The following is a 13,848-nucleotide window of genomic DNA, read 5'->3' as shown; positions in this document are numbered from 1 at the left end:
AATGTAGACAGAAGTACTTACATAGAAGTCTATAACTTTATGGTAAACTATGGTCTGAGGTTTTTGGACCCCTTTGCAGTGCACTGGTATGTACAGTAGGGTTCAGTGTGTGTGTGTGTGTGTGTGTGTGTGTGTGTGTGTGTGTGTGTTGTGTGTGTGTGTGTGTGTGTGTGTGTGTGTGTGTGTGTGTGTGTGTGTGTGTGTGTGTGTGTGTGTGTACAGTGGGGTCCAGTGTGTGTGAGGGGTGTGTTGAGCAGATCAGCTGCTTTCTTCGCCCTTCATAAAGCGGATCTGTGACATTCGGGTTCAGTTCAGCCAGAGATTCTTACACACACACGCAGGTTCGGCCCGATTCTCGTCACGATGGGACTGACAAGCGACCCAAACTTCCAGAATCTGGAGAAATGGTACAAATCAAATGCCGCGAGCCTCAACATGAGGCAGATGTTCGAGGCCGATAAAAGCCGATTCCAAAAGTTCAGGTACTTCATTTATTTATTTATACGAATAGTTTAATGGCATGTTATTTTATTAAAAAATAAAATAATAATAATCATAATCATTGACCTTCACAGTTGATACACTAAGTGTTGTGGGCGGAGTTATCACCCTGTCTATCATCATTAAACCACGCCCACATTCAAATTCATAACGTATAAACTTTCACGAAACGAAAATTAATTTTACATTTTTAAATCTATTTTATTTTAAATTTATCATAGCAGAATATCTGTAACAATCATGATGAAAGATAGACATGTATAGTGATGAAAGCCAAAATATTCAATGTCATGGATGAATATTTACTGAGTGATGCATTATTTTGTAGAGGGGTGTTTAAATGGCAAATTACATGGGGGTAAAAATGACTTCAGAAAGATAACAGCATCATAATGTTACTTTTACACAGAGATTGGTAGTTCTATTAGTAAAATCTGTTGACTTTACCAATCTTTGTTGCATTATGTGCCAATGGTGACCATTCAAAAATGGGGAAACAGCACTTTTCAAGTTCTTCTCCACAGTTTGCATGTCTGTAACTCAAGAAGTATTAAAGATATCATAAAGCCCTTTCAGATATTGGGTCTTAACAAACTTTGAGAAACAAGAGACAATTCTAATTTCAACATTATTTTGTCTTTGGACATTGTTCTTTAAATACAATAAGTATTAGCTGTATACAAAGTGACTAACATTTAGTTTTCGACCACTGAAAATGATAATATTCAACAATCTGGACATGGAGCCTCATTGAGATCCCCATATCTCTGGGACTGAATGATGTAGAGCCTTGAAAATTAAAATTCCAAAAGAAAAGTTTAAGAAATAGAATCTAAAATATTGCAATATATTTAATACTTTGAGTTATAGGCCTGTGAACTTTGGAAAAATAATATTTATGGCACTCAGACTGGTATGTTCAATGCAGTGCCTTGACAGAAGAAAAGGAGGTACATCTCTAATTTCAACATTTTTTTTTTTCAGACATTAATTTCTAAATAAAATAAGTCTTGTATTTTTGCAAACTGACGCACATTTGGTTTTGACCACTGAAAATGTGTGCATTTGAATGATTTACTCCTGGAGCATTATTAAAATTCCAATGAAACTAAAGATGCCAAAAGGAAAGTTTGTTAAGACCCAATATCTAAAAGGGCATTATGATATATTTAATACTTCTTGAGGTACAGGCATGCTAACTTTGGAGAAAATCTTGAAAAGTGCTGTTTCCCCATTTTTGAATGGTCATCATTGGCACATAATGCAACAAAGATTGGTAAAGTCAACAGAGTTTACTAACAGACCTATCAATCTCTGTGTAAAAATAATATTATGATGCTGCCATCTTTCTAAAGTCATTTTTACCCCCCTGTAACTTGACTCTGAATCTCAGGTGAAAATTGCCATTTCGACCCCCTCTACAAAATAGTAAATTATACTTAGTAAATATATATTAATATGCTGTAATCACAATACAGTTTAACTGATTTTAGTATCTATATATTTATTTTAGTATCTGTAAGTGATCAGAGTTCATCTAAAGCTGCACATTTGTCCTCCTTCAACAGCTTAACTTTAAAAACAGATGAAGGAGACATTTTGCTGGATTACTCCAAGAATCTCCTAAATGAAGAGGTTATGAAGATGCTTGTGGAGCTGGTAAAGTTTTGAGATGAATGTTTATTGAGAATTAAATAAAGTTAGCATGGTACTTTGTAAATGAAACAGCTTTTCCTTGCAGGCAAAGTCTCGTGGTGTGGAGGCCTCCAGAGACAAGATGTTTTCAGGAGAAAAGATTAATTTCACAGAGGTATTTCATATGTTTGTGTGTCAGGGGTTTAAATGTCACATTTCCTGCTTTTATGGTTGAGATGAACTGAGCGTGTTTAGACAAACTGGGACACGTGTTTATTGATGGAAACGTATAGTTTATATGCCATAAATAACTTTTTTATACTTTTAATTCAATGTAAACTGCACTTGTAAAATGCTTTAAATATTTATATACTGCATGCATGTGGAGTAGAGCATACTAGCGCTAGACTAGAGAATGTGTTTGATTTTCAGGAAATGCATGAAGTGGTTCAATGTATATCTTGAATGCATTGCATATTGCGTTAGATTAAAGTGTTTACCAAATGCATAATTCATAAATGTAAGTATTGCATGATGTTTGTGTGGTTTGCAGGGTCGTGCTGTTCTCCATGTAGCCTTGAGGAACCGCTCAAACACACCCATAAATGTGGACGGGAAAGACGTGATGCCAGAGGTCAACAAGGTTCTGGAGAAGATGAAGGGATTCTGTCATGTGAGTGTCATATTTGATGCAATGCTTTATTCTAGAATGCTTAAAAACTGGAATATGATAACAGGTAAACACTGTTTGAATATGGAGACTGTATGAAATGTTTTAGCAGGAACCAGAATGCAATTCTAACTCATGTTTTTTCTATCGTCACAGAAAGTGCGCAGTGGCGAGTGGAAGGGATACACTGGCAAATCCATCACTGATGTGGTTAATGTCGGCATCGGTGGATCTGATCTGGTTTGTGAAATTGAAACTACTATTTTATGTCAATTTCCATTGATTTTGTGCTTGAGATCCAATTTTGTGCTTGAGATCAGTGTTTTGGGGGCTCGAGCCCCCAAAACACTGAAAATTTTGTGTTGGTTAAACAGTTTTGACTCAGAAATTGCTAGTAAATTTCACTAATAATTAAAGCAAGTAAAACATTGAATTAAACTGCACATTTTGAGAAAGACTAAACTAGTATATGTATGGTCATCCTCATGCAAAATTTAAAATTGGTCATTTCAATTTAATCCTAACATGAACAGGCATATATACACTGTGCAAAAAAATAATACTATAAATATTCTGTAAATAATATTTGGAAAATAATTATTTCTATTGTTTTTCAAAATGTATTATTTATTCTGATATCTACTCATTTGTTTACTTATTCATTTGAATAATTTTTTAATTTAGCCTAATTGTTTATTTGTTTATATTTTATTTTATCTTTGTTTTTATGTTTATACTTCAAAAAATTATTTTTTTTTTTGTCAGTGCATGATTATCCTCAATTTAAAATGTATTTAATACTAAAATAAACAGATAATATATATATATATATATATATATATATATATATATATATATATACAACACTGTGCGGGCAATAATACTATAAATATTCTGTAAATAATATTTGGGAAATATTTAGTTTCTATTATTTTTCAAGATTTATTATTTATTTTTATATGTACTTATTTGTTTCCATGCCTATTGATTTTAATCACATTTTTTATATTTTATTTGATTATTTATTTGTTTATATTTTTGTTAGTTTGTTTTAAATTAAAACAGTTTTTATTATTAATCTATTTTTTTATTAAAATATTTAAACCTATCCAATAATTTATAGATTTTTAAACATATTTTTTGTATTATTTGCGCATAGATTTACTCATTTATGTACATTTATTTCTTTGAGTAAAAACATTTTTATTTATTTATTTGAATCACATTTCTTTGTGTGTTTCAGGGTCCATTAATGGTGACCGAGGCCCTGAAGCCATACTCTAAAGGTGGACCCCGCGTCTGGTTTGTGTCTAACATCGATGGAACGCACATCGCTAAGACTCTGGCTGAACTCAACGCCGAGACCACGCTCTTCATCGTTGCATCGAAGGTTTTAACAGGACACAGCATTCAGAGACTGAATGCAGAAAAACTAGCAACCCAAAATATTACATTTAGATTTTTTTATGACTCTTCGTAATTTCTTTTGCTAATAAAATAACATTTATTATATCACAATGAGATTTACATGGAAAAAATAGTTCCACTTATGATTTTGTGAAAGTTTGTTTTCCGTTTGTCTTCCTCAGACATTCACGACCCAGGAAACCATCACAAACGCAGAATCAGCAAAGGAGTGGTTCCTGCAGGCCGCCAAAGACGTGAGTCTCATCTCCTGCAGAGATGTGTACAGGATGCCTATGTCATCAACTTACTCTTTTATCATTTTTATCATTTTTACAGAAATCTGCAGTTGCCAAGCATTTCGTGGCACTCTCAACCAATGGAGTAAGTGCATTATAGTTCGCATTTAAAGCCTCATATCAACAGGAATTCAATTTGCCATAAATGTTTTTAATATAACAGATCATTAAGTTATTAAAACATATTTTGTAATTTTCAAAACTCAAAACAGTCCATAAAGAGCATTTACTGAAAATAATTAGCAAGATCTTTTTCATGTAATGAATGTAAACTAATTTTGCATGCAAAAAGGCAAAGCAAGTTTATTTAAAAAGCATGCAATTTTAATTTCACAGTAGTAATTCAAGTGCTTTACAGAAAATAATCAAGCAACATAAAACCATTACTTAAAAATGCATTTACATAAATATCTCAAAACAAAAAAACAAACTTTCTTAATGTTAAATAGTTAACATTAATGATAATGTTTTAAAAAATAACAGCTCCAAAACACTATTTATACATTATCAGGGACTGTTTTTTTAAGTAAAATGTTTCAGTTGGATGTTCATGTAACATGTGTAACGTTTGTGGATATTCATGTAACATTTTAAATGTTACTACTTGTTTTGGAATGTTCAGAGAAGATTCAAATGTAACATTCCCATAATCTTTGAAAAATGATCAAATGTAACACTTCCTAGCATAAGCAAGAAAAAAAGTTTTTAAACCATTTCAAAAAGTGGACATTTAGAATTTTCTGAGAACATCAGAAATATTGTTGTTATGACTTAACAAGTGCATTATCATAATATATGTTTGTCAGCAGAGAAGTGCCCTTTAAAGCTGAAATTTAACACATGCATCAGCTCTTTTAGGTTCACAAACCAACTTTATTCCACTTCTTTCTGTGTTTCAGCCCAAAGTGAAGGACTTCGGCATCGACCCGGAGAACATGTTTGAGTTTTGGGACGTGAGTGTCGGGGTCCGCTGTGGGCCGTGAGCTATTTTTGGCGTAGTGGTTTGACCTGTGAAGTAGGCGTCTGGACGCTCACGTTAACAGCTGCCGGTAACCAGAGTCTCTCAGTGACTCGTGGCCGAACGCTGCTGGGTTATTCGTGATCTTGACCTTATCCGAGCAGAGGTCAGGCAGAGGCTGGCTATCTGTAAAGGCCGACGGGCTACTTTTAGTCGCATTGTTGATATTTAAAGGGCAAGGTTTCTTGTGGGCTCTATATGATCTTTGGCATATGCATTTTTGTTCATGTAAAGATGAATTTGTGTTTTATCTATGTTTACAACAGTGTTATTTTAGTGTCAGTGTGATAATATTATAATCTTTATTAGTAGTTTGAATTGGTTTTTATTTTTATATTTTATTTTTTAATAATTTTAAATCATTTTAATTATTCACACATTTTGTTTAATGTCTATATAGTTTTTTTAAGTTTACCGTTTTATATTTTATTTTATTTCAGTAAACATGTTTTAACTAAATTATTAACAAAACCTGAAAGAGCAAGTTTTGTTCATTTTTGTGTTTTTAGCATTTTGATTAGTTTTTCGTTTTACATATATATATATTTTTTTCTTCCCATTAACATTTATTTTATTTCAAGTAGCAACGTGATTTTATTCATTTTATTTTTGTGCGTTTATTGGCATTTTTATATTAGTTATTTTAATGTTTAATTATTTTTAAGTTTTTATATTTTTATATTTTATTTTAGTTAACATTGTTTTTATTTCAAGTAACAGGCAGCTTTGTTTTTTATTAACTATAAATTATATATTTATAGTTAATAAACCATAAATATATAATTTATAAATTTATTTATGTAATTTAATAATTTATGATTCATTATATTTTAACTACAGTATACTGTATATATTATATTTTATTTCAATAAACATGTTTTAACTAAATTATTAACAAAACCTGAAAGATAAATTTTTGTTCATTTTTGTTTTTTTTATAATTTTTAGTTTTTGTTTATATATGGAAAAAAATAATGGGAATTATTAATTTTCATTAACATTTATTTATTTTTTTATGTTTATATATTTTATTATTACTTTAGTAAACATGTTTTAACTAAAAAAAAATTTTATTTACTAAATTATTATATTATTTTATTATTATTTATTTTTTTATTATTTTTTGTACATATTTGTGAATGAAATAATGGAAATATATATATTTTTTCCAATAAAATTTATTTTATTTCAATTAACACGTTTTTTTAATTAATTTTTTTTATTTAATTCATTTTTATTTTAGACATTTTTTAAATGTCTATATAGGAAAGTTTACTTTTTATATTTAATTTTTGTAAACATTTTCCTTATTTGAAGTAAAAGGCAGCTCTGGTTTTTAATTAACTATAAATGATTAACAAAGCTTAAAAAAGCATCTAAAATGTACGTTTTAATAATAAAAGAAAATACAGTATAACAATAATGAATTGCACCTACTTAGATAATACTTTTTTTCCCTAGTGGGTCGGTGGACGATACTCCTTATGGTCTGCCATTGGTCTGTCCATCGCACTTCATATCGGTGAGTGTTATCATGTGACTCTTGTGATATCCAATGAGTGTGAGAGATTCTCAAACATCTGTTTTATCTCTTGTGTCTCAGGATACGAGAACTTTGAGAAGCTGTTGGCTGGAGCTCATTGGATGGTGGGTTTTATTACTAAAAAAAGACATTCAGTATTTGACCTTCATTAGCAATGTCAAATTAAACTGAATTCAAACGTAAAGTCAAATAGTTTGCATAATGACAAGAAAATACACTAACATTCAAAAGTTTGATGTCAGTAATATTTTTAAAAATGTTTCTTCTGCTCACAAAGGCTGATTTTATTTGATCAAAAATAAAAAAATGTGAAATATTTTTACAATTTAAAATAACTGCTTTCAATGTGAATATCTTTTAAAATGTAATTTATTTCTGTGATCAAATCTGAATTTTCAGCATCATTACTCCAGTCTACAGTGTCACATGATCCTTCAGAAATCACTCTAATATTCTGATTTGCTGCTCAAGAAACATTTCTAAATTATTAATAACGTTGACAACAGATGTGCTGCCCAATATTTTTGTGGAAACCATGATACATTTTATTTTTCATGATTCTTTGATGAACAGAGAGTTTAAAAGAACAGTATTTATTTGAAATACAAATCTTGTGTAAACTTCTAAATGTCTTTACTGTCACTTTTGATCAATTTAATGTGTCCCTGCTGAATAAAAGTGTTCATTTCTTTTAAAAGCCTTACTTAAATCTCTGAATGTACGTCTCCGGCAGGACACTCATTTTCGTACGGCTCCTGTGGATCAGAATGCACCCATGCTGCTCGCTCTGCTGGGCATCTGGTACATCAATTTCTTCCAGGCGGAGACTCACTGCCTGCTGCCGTACGATCAGTACATGCACCGCTTCGCTGCCTACTTCCAACAGGTGCGTCTCACCTGCACACCCAATACAAAACACACAAACCAGTCAAAGACTATGCGTTTAATACTGACAGTAAAGTCATCAAATACACAAATGGTATTTGTATCTAATGCTGTGATTTCACAGGGCGACATGGAGTCTAATGGAAAGTACATCACTACTAATGGTAACCGGGTGAACTATCACACCGGGCCGATCGTATGGGGTGAACCGGGAACTAACGGCCAGCACGCTTTCTACCAGCTCATTCACCAAGGTTGGGTCGCTGAGCTACAGTAGCTGACATACATGTTTGTGTTTTGGTTAGAAGAGCGTCTGTCTGACCCTTCTGTCTCCTCCACAGGAACACGTATGGTTCCTGCTGACTTCCTCATTCCTGCCCAGACTCAACATCCAATCAGAAACAACCTCCACCACAAGGTACCGAGATGAATCACATGAAGTCACTCAGATCTATGGATGCTTATTTCTGCCATGAGATGAAAAAATACAGAAATAATAAAGTTTGTATTGCTTATCATTCTGAGCATACGTCTCACAATTTACTTTTTTCTTGCAATTCCGAGAATTGTGAAATTTAAATTCAGAATTACAAGATATAAACTCGCAAAGTAACAATTTCGAGAGGCCGGAATTGTGAGATAAAGCTCATAATTGTGGGAAAAATGACGGAAATGTGATATATAAACATATAAGATATAAAGCCAGAATGATGTGAAACAAGTCGGAAATGTGAGATGTAAACATCTGAATTGTGGGGAAAAGTCAGAATTATGAGATTTAAATTCAGAATTACAAGATATAAACTCACGAAGTAACGTAAAGTTTGAATTTAAATTGGAATTGTGAGAAACCGAAGTTGTGAGATTAAAAACTCATAACTGTGGGGAAAATGATGGAACCAGAATGATGTGAAACAAGTCGAAATTGTGAGAAAAAAACGTAGAATTGTGGGAAAAATGTCGGAAATGTAATATATAAACAGAATTGTGGGGAATAAAGTCGGAAATGTGAGATATAAAATTCTGAATTGTGAGAAAAAGTCAGAATTGTAAGATTTAAATTCAGAATTACAAGATATAAACTCGCAAAGTAACAATTGCCGTAAAGTTTGAAACTCAATCTAAATTGTGAGAGCCCGGAATCGTAAGATAAAACTCATAATTGTGGGAAAAATGTCGGAATGTGAGATATAAACCCAGAATTGTGGGGAATTAAGTAAGAAATGTGAAATATAAAAAAGTCGAAAATGTGAGATATAAACCCAGAATTGTGGAGAAAAGGCTGGAATTGTGAGATATAAAGCCAGAATAATGTGAAACAAGTCGAAATTGTAAGAAAAAAAAACTCATAATTGTGGGAAAAATGTCAGAAATGTGAAATATAAACCCAGAATTGTGGGGAAAAAGCCGGAATAGTGAGATATAAAGCCAGAATAATGTGAAACAAGTAAAATTGTGAGAAAAATTTTGAAAATGTAATATATAAACCAAGAATTTTGGGGAATAAAGTTGGAATTGTGAGATACAAACCCAGAATTGTGGGAAATAAAAGTCAGAAATGTGGGATATAAACCCAGAATGGTGGGGAAAAAGCTGGAATTGCTGGATATAAAGTCAGAATTGTGAGATATAAATGTAGAATTGTGGGGGAAACATCGGAAATGTCAGATATAAACTTAGAATTGTGGGGAAAAAAGGTTGGAATTATGATATATAACTGTAGAATTGTAGGGGAAAAGTCAGAAAGGTCAGATATAAACTTAGAATTGTGGGGAAAAAGCCAGAAATGTGAGATATAAACCCAGAATTGTGGGGGGAAAACGTCAGAAATGTTATAAAAACCAGAGATATAAAAACCAGAATTATGGGTAAAAGTTGGAATTGTGAGATATAAACCCAGAGTTGTGGGAAAAAATCTGAAATATCAGACAGAAATACAGAATTGTGGGGAAAAGCTGGAATTGCCAGATATAAACCCAGAACTGTGGAGGAAAGGCCAGAATTGTGAGTTAGACTATAAAGTCATAATTACCTCTAATATTTTTAGTGGCAGAAATAAGCTTCCATCCAAATAAGTCAGTTCGTGATGTGTCATGTTTTCTGTAGATCCTTTGCATCATCAACACTGTTATTAAACCGAATTAAATCAACATTGAACTGAAATGAGCTGAATAATGACACTGACGTCTTCTGCAAGAGCTGCTTTTCATAACTGATGAACACTGTTATTTTCCTATTTAATTACTGTGAAGCTGCTTTGAAGTCTGTGCTGTATAAAGCGCTATAAAAATAAACATGACTTGTAGATCCTGGTGGCAAACTTCCTGGCACAGACGGAGGCGCTGATGAAGGGGAAGACGACAGAAGAGGCAAAGAAAGAGCTGGAAGCTGGAGGACTGAGCGGAGAGAAACTAGACAAAATTCTGCCACACAAAGTGAGAATATAGAAAGTCAAGCGCTGGATTGTACTGTCCTCTACAGGACACAAAACACACTACACCCACAAAACACTATACTAAATCTGCAGCATGCAGTATGGATAACATGTATACTGCCCTACAAAGCAAAAGGGCAGTAACTGCATTTTTGGTCAAAAATGAGTTATTATCATTTTCATGACATTCAAGGCATCCTTTGTTATGTGACAAAATATCTTATCTCAAATGTGTGTGATTTCGCGGCATCCTCACGGGACGGTTTTAACATTGGATAACAGGCTGGATGACAGGATAACTTTAAAGTCATTTTTCTCAGTTCTGCACTCTGCGTAGTTACTGCCTTTTTGCTTTGTAGGGCAGTATACAGGTATGTGCCAAAAAATTAGAATATCAAGGGAAAGTCCATTTATTTCAATAATTTGTTTCAAAAAGTGAAACTTGTATGTTATATTAGTTCACTACAGACAAAGTGAAATATGTCAAGCCTTTATTTGTTTCAATTTTAATAATTATGGATTAAAGATAAAAAAAAGAAAAAACAAATCCAGTATTTCACAAAATTAGAATATCATGACAAAGTTCAACATTGTAGGCTCCCTGTGTCCCAATCTAGTCAGCTAATTAACGCAAAACACCTGCAAAGGTTTCCTCAGCCTTTAAACCGTCTCAGTCTGGCTTAGTAGGCTTCAGAATCACGGGGAAGACTGCTGACTTGACGCTTGTGCAGATGACCATCATTGACACCCTCCATAAGGAGGAAAAGTCTCATAAGGCAATTGCAAAAGAAGCTGGATGCCCACAGATCGCAGTGTTGAAGTATATTAACAGAGTGTTAAGAGGAAGGGAAAAATGTGGCTGGAAAAGGTGCACAAGTGACAGGGATGACCGTAGCCTTGAGAGGATTGTCAAGCAAGGGCAGTTCAGAAATCTGGGGGAGCTTCATAAGGAGCACCACATACAGACATCTGCATGACATGAGCTACAGCTGGAAAATTCCACTCCTGAACCAAAAACAACGTCAGAAGCGTCTGTGCTGGTCTAAGGAGAAAAAGTACTGGTCTGTTGCCCAGTGGTCCCAAGTCCTGTTTTCAGATGAAAGCAAATTTTGCATTTCATTTGGAAATCAAGGTCCCAGAGTCTGGGGGAAGAGCGGAGAGGCACAAAAGTCAAGCTGCTTAAAGTCCAGTGTGAAGTTTCCACAGTCAGTGATGGTTTGGATGTCATCTTCTGGTGTGGGTCCATTGTCTTTTATCAAGTCCACAGTCAACGCAGCTGTCTACCAGGACATTTTAGAGCACTTCATGCAGCACTTCAGCAGGATTTGGCATCTGCCCACAAAGCCAAAACTACCAGTACCTGGTTTAACAGCCATGGAATAACTGTACTTGATTGGCCGGCAAACACGCCTGACTTAAACCCCATTCAAAATCTATGGGGTATTGTCAAAAGGAAGATGAGGGAACAGAGACCCTGAAATGCAGACGAGTTGAAGGCCAATATCAAAGCAACTTGGGCTCCAGAACACCTCAACTGTGTCAAAGGCTGATCGCCGCCTTGATGCTGGAATTAGTGCAAAAGGAGACCCAACAAAGGACATAACACTCTTTTCAGAAGGCCAACATGTGTTAAAGATCCTTTTTTTATTGGTCACATGAAATATTCTAATTTTGTGAAATACTGGATTTTTTTTTTTTTTTTTGGCTTTAATCCAAATGTTTCACTTTGTGTCTAGTGAACTAATATAACATACAATTTTCACTATTTGAAACAAATTATTGAAATAAATGGACTTTCCCTCGATATTCAAATTTTTTGGCACATACCTGTAGTTTGCAGATTTTCTTTATACATGCAATACTCACATTTACCAAAACGTGCATTAGAGATGAGAGAATGTTTCCCCATCTGCTCAACATGAGCGTATAATGAATGAATCATAAACAACAACCTCCTTCTTGACTCATGATTTGATCAGACTGCCAAAAAACATTTTTTATTTTTTTTCATTTTAATTTTGCACACACAGATGAACCTATTATTAAATGCACAAATACTACTGTTTGAAACATATAGCATTGCATAAAGCTCCTTCTTGGTAATTTCATCCATGTGTTTCTGTCCAGGTTTTCCAAGGAAACAAGCCAACAAATTCTATCATCTTCAAAAAGTTGTCTCCATATACTCTGGGAGTTTTGATTGGTATGTTAAAAGCCGTCTCAAATGTTTTGGTCATACTGTAGATATTATCTGACCTCTGACCTCTCTTAACAGCCATGTATGAACACAAGATCTTCATTCAGGGCGTCATGTGGGAAATTAACAGTTTTGATCAGTGGGGGTGAGTCAGCCAATGAAAAAAATATATATATTTTCAAAAAATATTTCATTATTTTATTTTTATAATGGTTTCAGCCTGTATCAGACTCATTTTCAGACTCATATATTCCTGTCTGTCTGTCTTGTATCTAAACTCAGAGTTGAACTGGGCAAGCAGCTGGCAAAGAAGATCGAACCGGAGCTCCAGGATGCAGCGGAGGTCACTTCTCACGATTCATCCACCAACGGTCTCATCAACTTCCTCAAGAAGAACTTTGCTTGAATAAACCATGATGAGAAGCTTCACCTTTATTCAGAATCCCCTGCACCCCAAAACTAAAGCACTGTGGGACGCCTGCAACTACACGGCCCAAAACACAAGGCTGAAAAATTAGGGCTGCCTCAAAATTGCACCAATATTTTTAATAGGAATTTAAAACATGTTCAAATGTATGCTTATTAAAAAAAATGGTAAATCAGAGATTCTACAATCTTTCTTTTACAGTGAACTCTTGCACATTGCACATGCAGTTTGTACTTCATGAAAGATTCTGTTTTCATCACATGTGGGAGTCTTTTGTTCCCCCAAAATAAATCACTTTGCACAACTTCTGTGACTTTGGTTGTGATTCAGAACCGCATTCAGTGTTGTTTTAGTATTATTCATATATATATATATATATTTTTGTGCATATATTTTGAATTAGATTTTAATTTTATATTTTCTGTACTCACTTTAATTTTGGTTAAAGATTTAGTAATTTTGTTGTGTTTTTTAAATAAATATGTCTAAGCCTTATTTTAGTATTATTGAGTTATAATTAAATAAAACTGTTATTAATAGTAAAATGTAATTTATTTTTATTTTATTTTGTTTCATGTTTTGGCAGTTTAACTAATATGTGTGTGTGTGTGTGTGTGTGTGTGTGTGTGTGTGTGTGTGTGTGTGTGTGTGTGTGTGTGTGTGTGTGTGTGTGTATATATTATATAAAAATAATATTTTATATATATATTATATATATAAAAAATATATATAATAAAAATTATATATGCTCTCTAGACATTTGGATTTTTTTTATATTTTACTATTTATTATTATTAAATAATATAATTCTATTAATATCAATTTCATAAATAAT

The 13,848-nt window shown here is 33.2% G+C and overlaps 1 protein-coding gene across 1 annotated transcript; it reads left to right on the top strand.

The window, feature by feature from the left end:
- Nucleotides 1-264: 264 nt before the first annotated feature.
- On the top strand, nt 265-13,318 carry gpib (glucose-6-phosphate isomerase b). Its single transcript, XM_073850375.1, has 18 exons — nt 265-482; nt 2,070-2,160; nt 2,243-2,311; nt 2,690-2,809; nt 2,963-3,046; nt 4,050-4,196; nt 4,396-4,467; nt 4,550-4,594; nt 5,409-5,462; nt 6,989-7,049; nt 7,131-7,174; nt 7,804-7,956; nt 8,080-8,209; nt 8,297-8,373; nt 10,262-10,390; nt 12,517-12,592; nt 12,665-12,731; nt 12,869-13,318. Exons 1-18 carry the CDS (start codon nt 364-366, stop codon nt 12,990-12,992), a joined length of 1,662 nt encoding a protein of 553 aa, XP_073706476.1. The 5' UTR covers nt 265-363; the 3' UTR covers nt 12,993-13,318.
- The last annotated feature ends 530 nt before the right edge of the window (nt 13,319-13,848 follow it).

Source organism: Garra rufa, chromosome 11 (genome assembly GCF_049309525.1).
Source record: "Garra rufa chromosome 11, GarRuf1.0, whole genome shotgun sequence".
NCBI lineage: Eukaryota > Metazoa > Chordata > Actinopteri > Cypriniformes > Cyprinidae > Garra > Garra rufa.
This window is presented reverse-complemented; position numbering and strand designations above follow the sequence as displayed.

What these genes read in the sequence shown, in the direction of transcription:
- gpib (XM_073850375.1), top strand. Translation starts at nt 364, where the DNA reads ATGGGACTGACAAGCGACCCAAACTTCCAGAATCTGGAGAAATGGTAC. An exon ending in TCTTCATCGTTGCATCGAAG is followed by an intron (nt 4,197 to 4,395) that starts GTTTTAACAGGA and finishes TGTCTTCCTCAG; the next exon opens with ACATTCACGACCCAGGAAAC. An exon ending in TCGCTGCCTACTTCCAACAG is followed by an intron (nt 7,957 to 8,079) that starts GTGCGTCTCACC and finishes GTGATTTCACAG; the next exon opens with GGCGACATGGAGTCTAATGG.